Source organism: Carassius gibelio, chromosome A20 (assembly GCF_023724105.1).
Source record: "Carassius gibelio isolate Cgi1373 ecotype wild population from Czech Republic chromosome A20, carGib1.2-hapl.c, whole genome shotgun sequence".
In the NCBI taxonomy this organism is placed as follows: Eukaryota; Metazoa; Chordata; class Actinopteri; order Cypriniformes; family Cyprinidae; genus Carassius; species Carassius gibelio.
The window spans coordinates 22,191,097-22,213,564 of record NC_068390.1 but is presented as its reverse complement, the minus strand read 5'-3'; the positions used below and the strand labels follow the sequence as shown (position 1 = coordinate 22,213,564).

Sequence of the window (22,468 nt, the reverse complement as noted above, 5' to 3'; positions counted from 1 at the left end):
CTTTCACAAGAATAATTACACTATGTTCAATTAATTAGTGTTGAATATGCAAAGCAATTTTATCTCAAATGATGATGAAACAATAGAATTACAGTTTTCTGTAGCTGTAAACAATTCAGTAAACTGTACAAAAGAAAAACAATTTACAAAGTATGAATATTTGCTGATAAAACAGGCCAAAACTACTAACCATATCCCGAGTCTCACAATGAGACTGAGATATTTAAATAACACACTAAATAGAAATCCATTATAATAATCTTATTAACCTTATGTAATCTAATCTGACAGACCAAAGCAGCATTAAACTGACTGGCACCTCTCCAGATTCTCATCACTGGAGTTAATTCACTCAGACAACATTGAGGTGATGAATTATGAGGCGGGTATCAAAGTGCTCCTGATCTTAACGTCAGAGTGCTATTGGTTCAGGGACAACATTAACACATATGCAGGAAATTATCAGCAGAGTCCATAATGCCATTACAACTCTGGCTAGACCTGAGTAAGAAGAATGTATAAGCCAGAAAACAGGCAATAAAGACTTGAAATAGTAGGATAGGAATAACAATAATGGACAAGAAAGCTCTGGAATGGTTCTGCCATCAACATTTAAACTTTTTGACTACTTACCCTCATGTCTTTCCATACCTGTTTGACTTTAGTCCTTCTGTGGAGCACAAAAGGTGGCATTTTCACACATGTAAAGGCCACTCTTTTCCATATAAAGAAAGTGAATAGGGATCTGGGCTCCAAAGCATTAAAACTACCAAACATTCAGAAAATAACAAGATCTTAATTAATTTACTACAGTACTTTAGCCAAATTTAGGTTCATTATAATCTTCTCACCTTATTGGCAAGGCTGCACTGTGTTTGGACATGTAATCATCAATGATTGGTCAAATTGCACTGACATCAGAATTAACATACTGTATCTAAAGGCCCGATAGTTGAATTTATGTAGATGAGCATTTTTATAGAATGAAAAAACATTTGTTTTCGTGTACCACAAAAGATATAAAGTCAGGTTTGGAACGATATGATGATGACGATGTTTAATTTTTATGTTACTATTCCTTTAAAATTAAGATTCAGGGTAAGAAAGCTTAAGCTAAAAGGGGGAAAAAACATCTTGATATGATAGCTAAGAGAACAGGCTAGCAAATATCAAAGATTCAATCCAGTGTTTTCTCACTAAATGTCAAGATGAATGTGTTTGATCATTATATAGCACGGAACTGGAACAGGAGGAAACGGAGAATAATGCTCCCTGTAATTTGCACGGGTATATAAGTGCGGAGGATTTCATTCTCCAAACATACTTTGGAAAGAACAACGTGTTGAGATACTGAACTTAACACAACACAAACAGACCTTCTTTCTTAGCTTCAAAATGGTGCAAAGAAGTTCAAATGGTTTTCCTCTTTGTACAGTACTAAAAACCAAAATGCACAAAATTATAAAAACAGGAATATTCAGAGGCTTATCAAAATACCTTTCCTTCTTTCGATATAAGTTAAGGATAAAAAGTGTTTAATCAGTCTTCTAAAAATAAAAGTCTCTCAGCCTATGAAGATAGCACAGTCCATTTCAGGATAAAGCTGAGAGGGTGGAGACTAGTGCACTTGTGCTGTGACGGACAGCTGTTGCAGAGTCAGCGGGCTCCTAAGACTGGAACATGGCACTAAACTGGGCTTGAGCTTGACGCAACTGCTTGAGCATCAAGGAGCTGCTCAGTCCACGTGCACAGTTCACACGCACCAAACCCGACTGCCCGCCTGACAGGATCCAGTTGTATGCATCCATGTTTGGGTTAAAACGGACCTGAGAGAATAAAAACACATTTTCTTAAAGGGGACATAACACGCACAGTTTCTGCCAATCTCACATTAATCTTGAGTACTTATAGCAGCATAGTAGTGCATACTTCATAGTGCCGAAGAGTCTTTAGTTTCATCATATTTATAGAAGACAGATACAGCTTTATGTCTTTCTCCGAAAACAGCCGAGCTCTTGGAGGCGTACCGTGGGCGGAGCTAAAGAGTCATAAGAATGCAAAGCATTATGGGAACTGCATCCACTCTTCCCATAATCCTGGGTTCTTTGGGAAGCTGAACATGGTTATCTTTCCTTCTCAACCAAAAAGCACAATCCTTTGGTGAAATTGCTGAATTTGTGGTCTTAAAACAAAATAACAAATTGTTTTCGAGCAAGTCCTGCGAAGCACTGCCAACGACCTCCATAACAGGAATGAAGATCATTGATGGGGTGCTAATAGGAAGGAATTCTTCCTCTTTATGACATCGAGGAAAAAAAAACTTTCTGAAACTTTTACAAATCCTGAAGGAGCGTATTTAGCATAGAAATACTCCGTTGTACATCCAGATCGTTTTTTTTTTAACTTTGGCCATGTTTAGCATGAGAATCCAAAGTCAGAATGCATGAAAATGCATTAGTTGATTTGACAGCACTAGTATACAGTATACATTATTACAATTTTATTATATGCATTACAAAAAATTTTACATTTTATATTAACACTTTCGAGTTCATTTTTCATATTTTACTAATTATATTATCACCATAACATTATGAGTGATCATAACATCAATATAACAAAACTGGGCATTTATTACGACCCTTCTAACTATTCCTTATCGAGCAGTCTTATTCAGAAAAACTCCCCTTCTCAATCTACACAGTCTGCTTTCCTGCTCTCCTCCTATCATCCACTCTAGATCCAGAGTGACATTTACTTAATTTTACAGGCCATTAGCTTCCGTCCATCTGGCTTAACTGTCAGCAAACCAGCCGCTCTTTCTTTCTCTTTCACTGGCCTGTGCAAATACAGCATTACACTGACACTGCTACACATAACTATAGCTTATCTAAAACCAGAAACAATACAGCTAAAACAGGTTCAGTCTACACAGGGTGATTGTTGTACATGGTGAACATATCTAGAACTAAAATCTTATATTACACTGTGAAAGAAATTATTATATATATATATATATATATATATATATATATATTCTTTTTTACACAGCGCTCTTGAAAACTTGATTTTGATTGGTCTACGTCAGACCCCGGGGTCTAGTAGGTTGTTAACTACTGTTAAAAATTGTCCTCGGGTTTCAGACGTTATCCTGACATAAAGCAAGCATCAAATGCATCTGGCATGCAGATTGTCAGGTTATTTCACAGCTCTACACTGATAGGGTGCTGTAGGTGTCAGCGAGGGCCTCAGCTGGGCTTGTGTGCTGCTGTATAGATAAATGCAATCTCACCTTGTAGAGCGCGCTCAGTGGCATCTGGTCCACTTTAGCAACACCTTTGACCTCATGATGGTGCAGGTGCTTCATCATGGGCCGAGTTTCACTCTTAGCAAAGGTCCCCTGAGAGAGAGAGAGAGAGTAAAAGACAAAAACAAGGTGTGAACACCCACACCAGGGTTAAGTGAGCACTAGAGTAGACATAGCTTTACTGTTCTCACACTTATTATAGTAGGTTTCACCGACTACTTCACATTACAATCCATGTCACATTCAAAATGTCACAATATCATAATTAGATCACTACTGAAACCCAGCACGTCTAGTTTCAATCTATCATCTCGCAGTTTGATTCAAAAAGTTAAGTTGAACGTGTGTACATTTTTCTTTTTTCCATTTAATGCTGCCCTTCAGGAGCTACAGAAGATCCTTACATATTTCCCAGAAGACAAAATAAGTACAATTTACCATAATCTCTATATTCGAAAGGAATGTTAAGCCTAAATAGATCGTAGAACCATTGGCACCAATGGTTTGTACAATCAACTTTGCTCACAATGCTTTTGAGAAACGCAACCCTGGCCTGTTCCAGACCTTGGCCTTAAAGTGGACATGTGCAGTGTGTCGTGGATGGACAGACGGATGGAGTGGAGCGCTGGAGCGTGAGACAGCAGAACAGATGGAGCATCTCTGTGATGGGGGGTAGGCCTCCAGGCAGGCATGACTTTAAATTAATGAAGGGTGCAGAACTTAATCAACATATAAAACATATGATGCTGGAAAAGAGAGAGAGGGGTGCCACTATGGTAACATGCAGATTGCACTCATGGGGTCTCCTGCACTCACTCAGGTGTGCTGGGAAAATAGCTAAGCCAATAAATCCAATCCGGCACCTGGACAGCCTGTGTGTAATGATCTGTGGAATACGCTGCAGTGCAAAGTCACCATCACACACATCTCATACATAAACAGCTGCTTTCATATTCACACATTAAAGAGGACTCTAATGGATTTTTAGAAGGTCTTGCAAACACATACATAGCAGTCAACATTTTACACATGAAAAACATACAGAAAATCAGAAGCACATTTTCATGTCGGCACGTCCTTCCCACTTCCAGCAATTTACACCCATTTTTTTTAAATTATAAAGGTTCCAAACCCACAAGACTTTACTTAATCTTCTAAACACCATTTTTAACGAAACCTGATACATTTTTGTTAGGGATGCACCGAAATTTCGGCCACCGAAAATTTTCGGCCGAAAATGGCTTTTTCGGTTTTCGGCCGATAGACTTTTATCACCGAAACAACACGGCCGAAATGTTGTGATGACGCAAACAGAAACCGCGACCTGCACGTGCACCTGCATAACCAGACCACGAGCTCCAAGCGACATTCACTTAACACCAGTGAGAACATTCTCTCTCTTCGTATTCCTTTATTCGCAGCACTAAAACGTCTCCTAACAAAGAGATTAAGACGGACCACGAAGTAAAAACAAAGAAAAGTACAGTCTTATAGAGTCTGTTAGCACACGTCTCACTGAGATCTTTTCGGATCCTCTGCACTTCGCGAATGTGCTTGATCCGCGTTATAAAGACCATTACTTGTATGCGGAAATAAGGCAGCGCGCACGAGAAATGATCCAGGCCGCGCTGTATGCGGAGAACCCGCGTGGAGACAAGCGCAGGAGACAGATCAGAGCGCAGAAAAGACTCGTCTCTGCACCAGATGAGGGGCATGCACCATCGTTGTCTGATATATTCAGTGGAATTCTGCAAGAAAGAGCCTCAAATAATAATAATACGTTGGCTATTTTGTTCTTAGGCTACTATATATATATATATATATATATATATATATATATATATATATATATACACACACACACACACACACACACACACACAAACATATATACATACATAATATCAGATTGTAGCCATATATATGCTAGATTTTCTGCTAGATTTCTGCTTTAATTTGATGAAAATGTTTATTTATGCCCTGGCCCTATTTAAATACACTCTCTCAAATATTTCTCAAATGTCAGGCAGATGACAAGCTCAACTGCTCAACAGCTAGATGGTTATCTGTTTGAAGTCCCCATCCCCAGAAGTGATAACAGTCTTGCCAAATGGAGAAGTAATGCACTTTCTAGTCCTACAGAGAACAATTTCAAATGCACTTCACCTAAATGCACTTTGTTTTTATGAGAGAACTGTTCATTTTAAAACCTTTCTGCAGGCCAGTAGGCCTGTACATTATTATTAAATATACACATGAGTGGGATACATTTTTGGTTTGAATTTTATTTGTGCTTAATAAATATTTGCATCATTTGTAATTATGTATTTTTATGTTTTTTTTTTTTTTAAATAAGTTATGTAATTGTAATTATCTTTGAAACTTTAATATTAATTTATGCAATTGCAATGTCTTAATTTTAGTAAAGTTAGTACACGGTCATAGCAATAAATGCAATGGTACTAATAATTGGCATAATTTCTTTCGGTGTTTCGGTTTCGGTTTTCGGCCTTGGTTTTCTCTTTTTCGGTTTTCGGTATCGGCCAAGAATTTTCATTTCGGTGCATCCCTAATTTTTGTCCTTCCATTGAAAGTCTAAGTAAAAAAAAAAAAAAAAAAAAAGAAAAGGTCGTAAAGGCGTCATAAAACGAATCTATATGAATCAAGACGGTTTAATCCAAGTTTTGCTAAAAATATATAAAGCAATCATATCTTTTCAGAAGACTTGGATTAAATGGGAAGATTCATATGGATTAATTTTTCAACGCCTTTATGAACTTTTTGGATCTTTTATGATTTGCTTACCTGGTTTTTCGTTGGAGGGACACAAACTTCATCAGGTTTCATTCAAAATATTTTCATTTGTGGTTTGAAGGTTAACAAAAAGCTAAGGGTTTGTAATGGCATGAGGGTGAGTAAATGATGCCAAAATTGTAATTTTGGGGGGAACTGTGTGTCAAAAATGTAGCCAGTCACATAAAATGACACCTCCAGGTAAACTTAATATGGCCAGCACCAGCCTGCTTTTCAATAAAACAGCTATGAATATTAATATTAAAATAACCTAATTTTCTGTAGCTCATAGTTTAGAGCATGGCAATAGTATGTGTTCGATTCCCAGGGAAACCAAGAACTTATCAAATATAAATGTGTGCACTTAAATGAAGTTGCTTTGGATAACAGTGTCTACATAATGCATTATCTGAGATCTATACTCTCATAATCTGATTTCCTACATCAATTCCTAATCACGGAGACCTTGACAATGATGGAATTAAACAATGAGGGTTTTTTTTGGAGTTTCTCACCAGGTCCAAGTCATGAAAGTGGAGATAGTACTTTCTGATTGCTCCTTTGTAGCTCAATGGCTCCTTCCTAGGATTACTTGCAGCATTTTCCACTTCCTCCTCTTCCTGTTTCTCATCTCCAGGCCTCTGACCGGGTTCAAACTGGATCATGTCAGTCCTGTACACGGACTATGTGGGTTGAACAATGTAGTTAATGTTTATTCCAGGTTTGGATATATGGGAATTTAAATAATAATAAAGAAACTTACATATCTCCGTCGTCTAATACAGCTGGGATCAGTGTCCATTTCAGGAAGCAAACTAAATAAACAATCTCCTCCATTGTCAGCAATGGCAAAAGTATTTATCCAGTCAGACATTGAAAGGCTCTGAAAAAAGTTGTTTTGTCATCATTAAACCATTTTGTCAATACTAAACCACATAGAGATACTGTGAAATGTCTACATACCCAAATAGTGGGTTTTCTAGAAACCACAAAGTAAGGCTTGATTCCAATGTAACCTGAATCAAAATAGTGAACTCCATGTTGTCCAAACCTACACATGGCAACAGAAAATGATGATTTAGTAATAATATGATTTAAAAACCTCATACAGTATATTCAGAAGAGCAAAATGTTTGTGGACTGACGTAGCAAAGCAACACTCTGGAGCCATCAGGATGCCGCTCCAAAAGAGGGGCCAGTTCACTTCAGGGGACAAGCAGCGCTTTACTGCCAGAAGAGGCGCATAGGTTTTTCTCACATCCCACATTTTAGCCATGCGATCATCTCCCACTGTCACCAACAAATTACTGCCAACAACAGAAGACCGAAACATAATATAATTCCTGCTTTTTTCATACCTCATCACAATAAATAAATACATACATACATACATACATACATACATTTGATAAAACAGTAATATTGTAAAATATTATCAAAATCTGCTTTCTATTTGAAAATATTTTGATATGCAATTTATTCCCGTGACTGTAAAGCAGAATTTTCAGAGGACATTACTCCAGTTTTCAGAAATCATTCTAATATGCCGATTTGGTGCTCAAGAAACATTTCTTTCTATTATCGATGTTGAAAACAGTTGTTCTGCTTAATATTTCTCTGAAAACCATGACATTTTGTTCCAGGATTCTTTTATCAACAGAAAGTTATAATAAACAAATCTTAAATAAAAAAAATAAAAAATAAAATAAAACCACCAACCTCAGTCGGTCTAATCTTACAAATGATGCTACACTGATGCTTCTCACCTTGAGGCTCTGCACCAGCACAGGGTCCTGATGTTCTCATCATGAGCATGGAAACAGTGGTAAGGGTAGAGAGACACACCACCATCTGGAGACCTGACTTTCAGTAGCATAGATTTACTAACAAGATCCCACAAACCAACCAGACCTGGAAAAGAGAAAGTGAACAGAAACAATCACAAACATAAAATACTGCAATATATATATATAAACCAAGGTGTTTACAATTAGACATTATGTTTAGATGAGCAAAGAGTCCAAACATATGAAATCACCATCATAGAAGCCAGCAGCCAAGAGGTTATGTGGCTTGACGTGGACCCAGTCCATAGCAAAGCACAGACCACTTTGACCTTTATGATCTGCCTGGCTAGAGCCCATCTTCAAAGTCAGAACCTTCTTCACCTGCACAAACACAACACAATAAAACAGATCATCTAACACTGATCTAGAATACAAAATCCATCTGTAAAGATGAAAGAATTAACGGGGTTAAGCATTTATTTATATATATATAAAACACACACTACATACACACACACTTTATTTATATCTACAGTATATGCACAAATTATAATATATAATTAATATTAATTAATAAAGTAATTTCATTCAATTTCATGATAATCACAATTTAAAAAGTAGCTATTTAGTTCTGCCATCGTCCAAAAAAGTTAGCATTAATCCTCCTCTCTGCACTTAAGATTTCGTTTGAGGGGCGGCTCCTACCATGACAGCTAAATTCCCTAATATCATCTCTTGAATGTGTGAAACCGTTATGTAGACCGCCTGTAAAACGGCCCAGAGGAGCCATACCCAGAACAGTTTTAGTGAAAAGTCACTTCAGCTGTGAAATTAAGCTACAGTGAAAATTACACATCAGATTTGAGCAAACCTTCCAATGATCTCGTGCAATTCATGTCAGATGCTTTCAGTCTAATGCAATGAATGTGTAATACATCATTCACTGTGTGGAATGAAACAAAGACAGAAGTCTTATCTGTGAGAACAAGAGGCATGCTAGTGAAGTGGATATTGACCTACCCGGCATATCAGCGGTGCTTGGCTGGTTTCACCTATTGGAAAGCACATAAATGTGTTCAATGGCGTGCACTTACAGATAGGAGCATTACTAGTCAACACATGACTGCATTTAATCAAGAAAAACAATAAAAGGGACAAGGATAAAATGACATGTGCTTATTTGAAATAAACTAACAGCAGTTCAGCTTAATATCATCATTTAAAGGGGTCATTCAAAGGACATTTGATCTTATACCAGAGTTTATTATTATTTTGCATCACAAATAGTCATGATTTAGCTTATGACCATTTTCCACTCGCTGTCTTGGACCATTATAATTAAATGGGCTGTTTTTGCTACTATTGCTTTAAGACTTTTTTGTAAACTGCCCATTTCCTAAATTTCCTAAAAACTACAAACACTGCAAAATCTGGAAGTCTGAAACAGATGTCTGTGAATACCTATGCCTTTTAAGAGGGGCTTTTTTTTTAATGCAAACTGGTTAAAGCACTACTAAATAACACAACATCACAACAAGACAAAGAATTTCAAAGTTCATTTCTTTAAACAGGGATTCATTTTCTCAAACTGACAATCTAAAACAAAAGGGAAGTGCTAGAGGTGGTGAATAGAGTCACGTGTATGAAAGTGTGTGTGACTGTGGACAGACACTGTGTGTGTGTGTGTGTGTATAACAGTGCGAAAGTGATATATAGCCGCATGACTTTAGGTCGGAGCCGTACAGAGTGGTGACGGGTCGATCAGGTCGATAAAGCATCGTACCCATGATCCACTCATTCTGGCAGCATGGCAGACAGCCCTGACCAGGGGCCCTTTTTCTGGACTGACTAAGGTCTTTTTGATTGACAGGCCCGGAGGAAACAGGAGTCAGGTATTCGGTTGTAATTCATGACCTCAAACACTAACAACTGCGTTGCGATGCATCTTTTTTGTCATTTCAATTATAGATCCTTGCCTGATGAAAAAAAGCCAGTAAATTATCTCCATTGACAAGGGAGGAGTCTGCGTCTCTGTAGTGACCTCTTCACGGGACACCCTTTCACTTCAGATAAAACCGATTTATAATTATCTACCATAAAACCTCCATACCTGAGAACTTAATGGGAAGCGGGAATGTGGTTAACCGTTTTATCTCTAGTCTTTTGAAACTTCCTATAATTGCTACTGTGGGTTCTTTTCTATCAATAAACAAACCAATAATCAATCTACAGTACAAAAATGTTTAAATGAATGCAAATGTGCTCTATACAATACAGTGATTTGCACAAAATTAGAAGAATAACATAAATTAACAAAAACCTGAACATTAAACAAAGACAACAAAAAAGAAAAAAAAAACAATACAAATTAATAAACAAAAATAAAATTAATAAAGATAAAATTAATAAAACAAACAAAAAGTTAAACGATAAAAAAAAAAAAAAAAAACATGTTCCTTTATATTCAAATGCACAATAAATATTGACGAAACTAAAAAATACATAAAAGAAACAAATACAAATAAGACAACACACACAAAAAAATAAATAATAAAAAATAAAAACAAGTGAAAAAATAGAGAAGCAAAACACACATGCTATAAAATCCAAAGAGCAGGACTGAGGTCAGTGAGAAGGATTGTACGCTCAGTAATGAAGGTTAGTTCCCTGTGGGTGGAAAGAGTTCTTGACCAAAGCTCATTGCCGGATCACTGACCAAAGACTCCATGAGAGTGATTCCAGCAAGAACCACAAACAGTCTGTCAACAGAAAACAGTTTCCGAGCTCATCCCAGGGCCAGTGGGGAGATGTTAAACTGGTGGAGTGTGAGAAGCAATTTCTGTGGTAATATCAGGAGAATAAAAGAGCAGCGAGAGAAAGAATAGCCTTTGAAAGGTCATACAGCACTTTTATAGTTGGACAATATCCACTTTATCATTAAAAAAACTCATGCACATTCAACCAGGATTTCGTTCTCTTAAATTCCCTTCTTAAGTCTCCACTAAGAATCGACGCTAACAGCTTCAGTCCTTTGAAAAAGAGATTTTTAAAGACAGCATTTGTTACATCCGAACTGCTCCTTGTGGCCTCAGGAAAGTGTCGTTAGGAAAGCATTAAAGCTTAGAGTAGGATCAATGAATTAGAAGCTCACAAACAGAGAGAATACTGCACTGGCAGCACTGAAGTAACAGAGATGGTTCATTAATGAACGTGGGCAGTTGGTTTCTTATCTCTACTGGAGCAGGGCCCGAGTCTACCTCACAGAGGGCCCCAGAGGGACCAGAAGGATGGACCGTATCATTACTCAATAACTAGAGAAATCTAGTACAAAAGAGGACAGTCTGAATGATAAATAGTGAGGATGGCAATGAAAAAGCCTTACTAGTATATTAAGGGTAGGGGAAAGTGTATTACTCCTACTGTGTTATGAGGATGAGGATGTGCATTACATTAGGGGTGGGCGATATCTCGATATTTAAAATATATCGAGATATTTTTTAAACACGATATGGATTTTGACATATCGTATATATCGATATGTTGTTTATATTTAATTCTGATTCCGCCACTTTGCTTCTTTGCCTTCTCTGTGCTGTGCTCGCCGCCGCCTCCTTGCTTTTGTCCCCACTCCCTTCGCGTGTATAGAACTAGTCTAAAAAACAAAGTCTAAAAACAAAAGGACAACTGGCTCCATTATATGGAGATACTTTGGTTTTAAGGCGTAGGACGAACAGAAGGCAGATGTCTAACGTAGGGCCCAATGATTTCCGCGATGCAGAAAACGCGGACGGAATCCAGTCATAAAAACGGTATTTACAGTTTAACGCGGAATGTCACGGAATTGGTTAAATTTTGAATGAATTATCAAAAGTAGGTCATGCACTTAAATCAAATCGCAATATAGACTAATATCTGCAAATATTAACCCAGAAAAGTCTATTTAAATATGAATCCTGCATGTTCTGCGTGTGTTAACGAATGGCGCAGAAGCGCGTCTTCATTCATTAAACACACGGAAGCGCGTGATGTTCGCGCTGATTTCAGGGTCTTTCCTCTCACTGATAAAGATGTGAACACATGAGGAACATCTCCAGAACTGAACGAGAGTCACTTCATGAGCATCTGACCATTTGATTTGAGTAAAATTAGCTCATATCACATCATAGACTGTAGTATCACATACACAGAACTGTAAAGGTAAACCTGTCAAAATAAAAGTATTTGGCAGAAATATTTTACTATTGTTCAGCAGAATGTACATAGCCCACTACTACTATTATTAAAATGAAATGAACATATTTTTTTAAGGAATAATCACACAACATTTCTTCCATGTTTTATTTTTAATAGTAAATCCCCTTTGTTTACCAAAAAATAAAGTTTGCTTAATTTTAAATAATTAAAAGATAAATTAAATAAATGTTTTATGCCTTCATTTGACAACCAGAAAAATGTAAATACACAGAATTTCTGAAGGGAAAAAATTTCACATAAGGCTATTTTAAGATTTTTTTAAACTAATTAAGTTGTTTTTATGCATTTAAATAATTACACATGCTAAAACACAGAATTAGGTAACAATAAAGCATAAGGTGAAGAAAAAAATAAAACGTTTCATAGGGCCCTAAACATGTAATATTTGGCATATTTGTTTTTGCAGTAGTTTTAGGGGGGTTATTTTTCCTGTAAAGATATCGAGATATATATCGCATATCGAGATATAGCAAAATATATCGAGATATATTTTTTGCTCCATATCGCCCAGCCCTACATTACATTGTATTTAATGCACACACACACACACACACACACACACACACACACACACACACACACACACACACACACACATATATATATATATGTGTATTAAATACAATGTGCATTAAATACAATTTTATATATATATAAAATCTTGCATGAAATTTTCAGGTTTCACATGTCCATTTTTGATTAAACATTTTGAAAAAAACACAATATTTATTGAAATGGTAAGTTTTTGTTATTTTAATTATTTTTTCTTTATATATTTAGATTTAAATTATATAAACCCATAAAGCCACTTGTGCTGCTTTTTTATTTTTATTTTATTTATTATGTATTTATTTATTTATTATTTATGAAACCACATTCATTTGAAATAGAAAGATTTTGTAGCATTATGTCTTTTCTGTAACTTTCAATACATTTTATGCTGAATAAAAGTACTAATTTAGCTCTCTCAAAAAACTTTAGATTATTAGTATTTTCAAAAATTATTTTTTTACATTCCAAGTATAAAAAAAGATTTAAGTTTTTATTAACATTAAATTATATTAATATGAATTTGAGATTATTAACAAATCAATTAAGAATATATTAAACACAATTTAGCATTACTGTATCAAGAAACAATGTATTATATTGTAAAATAATGATTTCACCGCAGGTAAAGAGTGCTCTTAGGCACAACACAAAGAAGAAACGTTTCCATCATGTTTAAACAAGACTGCTACATGAGTTACAAATGAGGTCTCAGTGGTATAATGGAAAGAGTTAATGGTTCGCTTCTTACTGGGTTCAAACCTGCAAACTTTCAATTAGCAGCTTTGATCTTTAACCAGCCGACTACATCACTCAGGATAAACATATTATCTGCTCTTGAGATATGATGGATTGGTAGGCTGTATGCTCAATCAATTAAATTATGATGTGCATTCATCATGTTAACCCAAGGCTGGCATCTGGCTACAGTCAGCAAACACAGTAGTAGCAGATCAATACTAGAGGAAGAATGCCACACACACTAGTGTGTCTCTCTCACTTTCTTACAGTCATCATTTGTGATTGTCAAAAGGGTTTTTATAGTTCAACCAAGTCTATGGTACCTACTATTCCCATGAAATGGCTGTCATTTGAATTCTGCAACATCAAAAGCAGCATAATATAACAAAATGCTTGCTATTCACATTTCTTGCAAAGAATTTTATTTAGTCAGAATACACAGATATGTCTGAATGGTCATTGGAGAAATACGCTTTTTTGCTTACAGAAAGGTAAACAGCTCATAAAGCAGACTCAGCTAGGAGGAGAGATCAGTATGACTGCAGATAAGCGACATTTCACTGCTGTGAAAAAGGGGGGCTGCTAATCAAACGGCTGAAGGCAGTGAAACTCAAATAGGCACTAGACCAACCCTTTTTTCTAGCTCTCTCACTGTGACTGTGATGAATGAGAAGGCCTGGGAGGATAATCTTTTGAAAACACACACACACACACACAGTAGAGATAATGTGTTTTTAAGAGAATGAAAGAAAAGAGGAAAACAGGGAATGATGCAGCTGATGGCAGGTCATCAGTCTGTTCCCAGCACTCCCTGAGGAGAGGCCATTATGAGCTCCCATGGGACAATCAGCCTTCGCTGGCCATTTGATCAGAGCATGAGGCCTTGAGATGTGCAATGAAATAAATTAAAATCCCCTCATCCACATTAATTTATGTGCCTGAATAGCTTAAACAAATATTTGCTAGACAAATTTAATGTAAAGACACTAATATTGTAAGCAGACAAAGAAAAAATATTATGAATTATTTATATAACAATAATAATAATTATTATATAATATATTATTAATTATAATAATAATTATTATTATTATTGTGTTCCTGTAGCTCAATTGGTAGAACAGGGGGTTCGGTTCCCCGGGAACACAAGATATGTAAAAATTTATAGTCTGAATGCACTGTAAGTCGCTTTGGATAAAAGTGTCTGCTAAATGCATAAATGTAATCTATTATTTAATTTTCTTTCTTTTTTTTTTCTTTTTTTTACTTTTTTATATATATAAATAATAAACAGATATATTATTATTATTATTTAATGAATGAATGAATAATAATAATAATAATACACTATTATTTCGATATATACAATAATAAGTATTTAAATATACATATATTATTAAATGAATTAATTATAATAATAAACAAAAGAAACAGATATTAATTAAGTAATAAACAGATATTATTATTAAAGGAATTAATTATAATTGTTATTTTTATTATAATTTGATTTGATCAATTCATCCATTCATTCATTCAATAATTATTTATGTATATAATAGCTATTGTATTATTATCATTATCATATCATTATTTGTACAAATAACTATATATTACTGATCATTATTTGTTATTATTATTTTTTAATTAATTAATGATTAACAATTATTTTTATTGTTCATATAAACATTTGATTTGACAAATTAATCTTTTTATTAATTTAATACTACTATTAATACTACTACTACTACTACTAATAATTATTATTATTATTAATAAATTGATTAACTATTAATAATGATATAATATTATTATTTGTTTTATTAATAAATAAATTTAAAAAAAGCAGTTTAACAGTTAAGCTTCAATTAAAAAAAAATACGAAATTGCATGTGTTCTGTTTTAAACGGTTTTCCAATATTTGTGAAAATTAAGCAAAGACATCATACAAGACAGATTTGCATTTGTTTAGTGGTAATGGGAAAATCCATTACAGTTCTTGGCTTGAGGCTCTTCTATCTTGTGCTGCCCTCTTTTGGAAGGACCATCAAATTGCACATTGATTCACTGGGAGTTTCTAAATTATGAGTGACCATATTCCAGCAGAGCAGGGATCTTCAACCCCACCCCTACAGAGCTGACCTCCTGCAGACTTCAAGTCCAACCCTGCTCAGACACACCTGCCTGTTATTATCAAGTAACTCTGAGTCTGAACACCTTGATTAGTTGCTTCAGGCTTGTTTGATCAGGGTGGGAGCTCAACTCTGCAGGAATGTGGCTTTTCCAGGAGCAGGATTGGACATCTATGTTCTAAAAAACAGCCTCAAGTGTCAAAGAGACAGAGAGTGAAAATAGTCAAGGAAAAACTAAACTTTGACTGTTTTTGGAACAGCAATTTCAAGTGGACAAGAATGCTAAAATTTATATAACCCTACTAAAGAAATAAGAAGCATAGGTTATGCATTTCACCATTTACTCGCCTTTACTCTGGTGGTGTGCTGCAAGGGCTTCTGGGTGTGGAAGACTGTATACACCAATGCTCCCATTAGAGAAAGCTGCTGCTAAAACACCTAATCTAGCCATCTGTGGAGCCTGAGAAAAACCGAAATACATAAACACCATGCATACTGTAAAGAAAAATAAAACCTTCTGTTTTGCATAATTTTAATACAGTTAATAAAATGTTTCTCTCTTTGAATATTCTTTTTGGAACTTTTTGGTCTAATGTCATTTCTTACCTTTCTGCTGGTAGAGGGCAGCTCCCACACTCCCGCAGGACACCACCTTATATTCCAGATGCATCCGTCATCTATCGCCAAAGCATATGCTAGACGAGGAGCAGTCGAGGGCCTGAAGTGGGGAGAGAAGTCAAAAATTACTATTTTATTGAAACCAAACATTTCCTCTTAAAGCCGATCAGTAAGTGTCTTATCTGTGTCACCTGCTTTTACACTCAAGTTCTCCGATTTCCCACAGCTGTAGTAAGACAGGGCCTGTGTGCAGTTTGTTGATTTTGTGTTCATCATCCATGCCTTTGTGGCAGTAGATGGCGGCATACTGTCTTGTGGACGCCCCGTCAGGACATGGGCACCATTCCAAAGACCGCACAGGACCCCCCACAAAGAAAAGAGCATCCCAGCGCTCAGAATGATGTGGCAATGATTCAAACCTGCAGATTAGCATAAAACATTATATATAGGAGTACACATACACTACTGTTCAAAAACGTGGGATCATTTCTTTTTTTTTTTATTATGCATTATTTAGATTTCCATTTAAAATAAATGCTCTTTTGAACATTCCAAAAACCCTGACAAAAAATGTATCACGGTTTCCACGTAAATATGATAGAGTGCAATTTGTTTTCGAAATGGATAATAATAATAAATGTTTCTTGAGCACCAAATGAGCATATTACAATGATTTCTGAAGGATCACTGACACTGAAGACTGGAGTAAGTTACGTTTTAAAATACATTTGATATATTTCATAAAACAACTGTATTTTTAATCAAATAAATGCAGCCTTGGTGAGTGTAAGAGACTAAAAACATTTAAAAATCGTGCCAAACCCCAAACGTTTTGAATAGTAGAGTGCTTTAAAATAAATAAATAAATAAATTGAAATAAAAGCAGAGAGGTTGTTATTCTACTAATTGAGGGTTTCCCTAACTGAGGTATGAACTACAAGGGGTTTGTGAGTTGATAAAAAGATGTTAATAAAAAATATAATTTTGAAGTAAAAAGATTAAAAAAATATATATTAATAAATATTCTATTTTTGTATATGATCAACTATGAACTGTAGAGAATCATGCTTTTTTTTACGTAAATGTGTTGTTAAATTATTCAGATATTATTCAAGTACAATCAGTGGGTACTTCAAATAAATATTTTAGGTCAGTACTAATTGGAATTAATCGTGAATCTAATCTTACCTCTTCACCGTTTGCAGTTTGATCTGTCCCTTGATACTTTCCCGTGTAAAGGTAAAGGAAGCAGATTCCTTCTCTTGGGGCAAATATTTTTCAGCCTCACTGTTAATTAAAACAAAACAAGTGTTAAAATAAAGAATTTTTACATTCCATTCATATTATGAGGTATTTAGCTACACCAATACCTGCTTGACAGGAAGTGCCAGTCTTTGGCAGAAGGAATCCACTCTGGAAATACCCAGGGGGAAGAGTTTTCATCCCGGCTGGCAAGAGCATTCGTGAAAAATGGACAAGCATTATCAAGACACTAGGGATACAAATATGAATTCTTACATTTTACATCTTTGGTAGATGGCTTACAATTTTTTGGTCCTACTAAAACAGTTCCAAATGGTCTCCATGACATTTTTAGCCAATCCACTTGGATGCGGACCCTGCTTTTGAGCATAGCACAATTAAATTAGACAACACAGATATGGAAAGTAATGTCAAAATCATCCAACAGCGCAAAAGGTTTAGTTAGTATCGGATTATAAACTCACATAGTTTCCTCTGGGTCGTCCGCTGGATGGTTTGGATCCTCTGCGCTCCACGTTCAAGCTGACGTCTGGCTCTGAATCATCTTCTTCATCTTCACTCTCTGCCTCTTCATTCTCTCCTGGGGAAAAGTCCTCATCGTCATCTGAGTCGCTTTCATGATCTGGAATTTTTCTTTTCACCCCCCTTTTCCTTGGCGTTTTCTTGTCAGTGCCATCTACTTCATCAGATTTGGCCGTATCTTTCAAGGAGGATTCTGATGGAGGATCAAGATCCTTGGCAAGATTGTAGAGATAATCTAAAGCACTAATCAAGATGGAAAAGAAAAACTTATTATTAACAACATCACTACAACATTTTAAATAGAGAGTGATGTGAAGACAAGCACAGCGTTGCATACTGGGAATTTGTACTCTGCATTTAACCCATCCAAGTGCACACACACAGAGCAGTGAAGAGTGAACACACACACACACACACCTGGAGCAGTGGGCCACCCTGGGGCGCACCCAGTTGGGGTTTCAGTGCCCAAGTGGGTCTCACCTCAGTTAAAGAGAGAGCTATACATGAACTCCCCCTACATACAATCCCTGCCGGTACCGAGACTTGAACCCAAAACCTTTGGATTACAAACCCAACTCTCTAACCTTTAGGCCACAACTGCCCCCACAGAGACAGCTAATGGCATCCTAATGAAATATAGCAAGTTTTTGTGTTGAAATGCTACATGTAAAAATTGCAAATGTGAGTTTTCTATTTGCATCTATGTTTTTGCTTCTAATAATAATAAAAAAATTCTTATATAAAAGTTTTTTTTAAAGCCACTTTGTGAGTATTTCAACATTAAAATTGTTGCCTTATGTCTCCAAATCAGAACATGTCATCTGACCATTGATTATTCTTTAGAAAGATTACTCACTCTGCTGCAGGACTGCAATTAATTGTTTTCAGGAGATATAATAAATATTGCAATTTACAAATTGAATACACTTAGTAATGTCTTTTAAATATATGTTAAAACTGCAATTGTGTTTTTTTCTGCATGTGACTGCTGTTTAACAAACGGTTTTATTTCAAGTTATTACACTTTTTTTATATATAGCATGTTGTGTGGATTTTGGGAAACTGGATACAACTGGAGAACATACACTTTCGCAGCTCTCCTCTTGGGCCGACCACTAGAAGTGAGTTCAGAAGTATCAGAGACTGCTGAATTGTCATGTTGTGGTGGAGTCTGTGGAACGATCTCCTTTCTTTTCCTTCTGCCGGGAGTCTTTGCCTTTGGTCCTTGCTTCTTTTGGTTTCCCTCTGTATTAACTGGGTCTTCCTGGTCCACGCCTGGGGGACCCTCAGAGCTAGGTGTGTGTCCTAAGAAAGCCAGACACAATAAAAAAAAAAAAAAGTTTCAAAGAATGTTGTGGGAGTAAGATGCATTATTGATTAGACATGTCTGGGGGGAAAAAAATACTAAAATGTAACTTTAAAATGAAAAATATATATATAAAAAAAATAATCCAAAATATTAATTATAATAGTATCTTGATACAAATGCACTACTATAACAGAAATGTTCTTTGGCTGCTTACTAGGCATTTGCATCTCTAACTGCATCATATTCTGCGGCTCTGAAGAGTCAAGAACTTCACCTGAATCCTGAGTCGCTCCTTTGCTCTCATGGTTAATCTGTGCCGATCGGTCATCAGTGTCTTTTTCACATGGCAAACCCATTTCTTCGCCTTTCTGCTTGCCCAACTTCAGGGCAGCAGCTGCCATTAATACTTGTTCTTTCCCAGAACTGCTGCCAGCACTAGAAGTAAAGAAAAATGTTGATTTTATATGCAAATGTATATCCATATATATTCTCCTAGATACAAGTGTATTCAAAACAGGATTCAAGCAATTTCCATTATATTACAAGGTCAAAAGTTACGTAGGCCGATCCAAAACCCATGGTATTATCACGACGTCATGTTGGCACTTCTCTCTGTTAGTGTGACACCAGAATAGTAGTAAAGTACAGAAGTAAATCCACGCATGCGCAAAGTAGCGATGACAGGCGACTTGCCTACAGCACATTGAGCTCACTCAGTTTTGCTAAACAACAATTCATCAAGTAATTCAAACTCCTACTGCTGCAAAAAAAAAATTAAAAAATAAAATAATAATAATAATAACATAAAATAAAAAATACATTTGACATAACGCTGTAGAAAGCTTCCTCTCAACATAAAACGGTCTTTAAAATAAACATATAATGCTTTGAGATATGTTCCTAAGACCAGTAACGTATCTTCTAAAATACAACTTTATAATAGTCTCAAAAGACTTACTTCCAGGCTAGGAAAGCACAGGAAAGACATGGCTTTTTTCTCTGACTTTATGGGTTTTAACAGTGGCTCAAGATGATCAGACACTCTTTCATTCATCCACACAGTATGAGATACACGCGGGTTCGAATCCAACTCACTCGACAGTAGGAAATACTCACCGCAGTCAGATGCCAGCCACGCGCAATATGTTCGTTCCTAATTTCAATCAAAACGCTTATATTCTTTCGTGCTGTACGGAAATGTGCTGATTTCCACGGCACCTTTGGCTAAAGCATTTTTGACATCAGCTTGTCGTCGCCGCCATGTTGTAACGCTCGCTTGCTCACTAGCGCCCCCTGTCCAGCACTGCCGCCACAGAGCTCGTTTAAACCTGCGCGTGATCCCGCCTGACCGCGAGGTGCTATCAATGTGGTCCAGCAGATAGAGTACTTTATTATCATTTTTCACATGCACAACGTTAAAGAGGACTGATTTTTGTCATTTATTTCTACTTTGTGCATACTTATTTTAATAGTAGGATAGTTTAAAGGAATATGTGAATTTGTGAAATAAAATAATAAATAAATAAATTAACAATAGACAAGATTTTTAATTAAATCGAGACAGCTTGTAAATGCGTTTTAACACTCATTTTCTCTCCCTGATCCAGTAACACTTGAACCTTCATACTTGTAACTTCAAAAAAAAAAAAAAAAAAATGTCGGGTCACTGGTCCACTGTGAAAATTTAGAGGTACAGAGCAGAGCTTTCAGAAAAATAAACACAATGCTCGACATTCAGTATACATGGCTTATATTTTAATTCTGCATATCCTACAATTATATACACTAGCATAAAAAACCCTATTCGGCAAGGATGCATTACACTGATCAAAAGTAAAGACAGTAAAGACATTCTGTTTAAATTATATACTGTTCTTTTGAATTTTCTATTCATAACGGAAATTTAAATAATAAATAAATAAAAATAAAATTGTAGAAAGTATCATTGATTCCACTTAAATATTAAGCAGCACTGTTTTTAATGTTGATAATAATATGATATTTTTTTTAATTTTTTTTTGCACCAAATCAGCATATTAGGTTGATTTTCTGAAGGATCATGTGGGTGACACTGAAGACTGGAGTAAGCCATCACAGGAATAAACAACATTTTAAAATATCTTAAAATAGAAAGCATATGTGCATGCTCCATATATTTTATTTGTTTATATAAAAGATGGAGTATTCATCTGTATTTGTTAATTATTTGATTCTTAAAAGGATTCGGTTCGACCTGGCTCAGAAATATTTCCATTGCACTGAAGCATTTAATGCACGAAAACAAAAGCAGTGAGTTACTTTTGACCTACGAATCTACCATTTTCAGTTGTAGCAGAGAACCAAGAGAGTTCTCTTTATAGAAGAGATGTTTCATAGCAGTCTTGTGACTTTTTCCTAGATGATACCACTGTACAAGATGTTTTGAAGGAGTCCCTTCGAGCATTTAGAGAAGTGGAGGATCAGCTCAGAGCAGCACAGGCATCTTTGGAACCATACATCGAATAGTCTCACCGAAGCATCAGCTAGACGAGAGAACTGGGATACAGAAGGAATGTCAAGCAGGAGAGAATTTCCAAGCTCATTCCAAACACATATGATCTTTCCAACCATTGGTAAGAGTTAGGGTATGCCCTTTCATCCAAATGCTCCAAACCACATTTTTTGCAAATTTTACTTTGTAGAGTAAGAGATTATAATTTTTTATTTTAGCATTATTAAAAGTGTTTCTATATAGCATTTTTCTTAACAAATAGTTTTTATCAGCATAATAATTGGAGTAAAAAGTTGAATTGAAAATGTTTGAGAATGATTTGAAGATGATCTTGAGCTTCAAAAAAGCAAGAACAACTGACCGTCTGTACAAGAGTTCACATAATCAGCAACATTTAATTATTGACATCTCAAAAATCTAAAATATTTCAATTAATAATTAACCTCGTCATAACCTATAGTATTGTACCTATATATATAAAAAAAAAAATATTTGGAGAAATTATTGGAGACGTGAACCATTTCAAACGATTCAGTTCAATTTGGTGGACTGGTTCAACCGGATCCCTAAGAAGAACCGGTTAAATCGAATGATTCATTCGCGAACCGGATCTCACTACACTGCAGTGAACGGTCTCGGAACAGACACGAAAGAGAAGACAATGCTGAATTAAAGTCATAGTTTTTGCAATTTTTGGACCAAAAT

The 22,468-nt window shown here is 35.7% G+C and overlaps 1 protein-coding gene across 1 annotated transcript; it reads right to left on the bottom strand.

Annotated features, from left to right (window-relative positions):
• Nucleotides 1-34: 34 nt before the first annotated feature.
• LOC127938959 (general transcription factor 3C polypeptide 2) lies at nucleotides 35-20,609 on the bottom strand. Its single transcript, XM_052535893.1, has 19 exons — nucleotides 20,389-20,609; nucleotides 19,487-19,707; nucleotides 19,049-19,268; nucleotides 17,906-18,206; nucleotides 17,724-17,800; nucleotides 17,549-17,626; nucleotides 17,367-17,465; nucleotides 16,370-16,597; nucleotides 16,167-16,278; nucleotides 15,909-16,020; nucleotides 8,908-8,939; nucleotides 8,139-8,268; nucleotides 7,867-8,011; nucleotides 7,246-7,407; nucleotides 7,064-7,151; nucleotides 6,864-6,983; nucleotides 6,616-6,783; nucleotides 3,293-3,400; nucleotides 35-1,826 (listed from the first exon to the last, which is right to left on the bottom strand). The coding sequence occupies exons 2-19, from the start codon at nucleotides 19,671-19,673 to the stop codon at nucleotides 1,668-1,670; spliced, it is 2,526 nt and encodes an 841-aa protein (XP_052391853.1). The 5' UTR covers nucleotides 19,674-19,707; nucleotides 20,389-20,609; the 3' UTR covers nucleotides 35-1,667.
• Nucleotides 20,610-22,468: the final 1,859 nt, after the last annotated feature.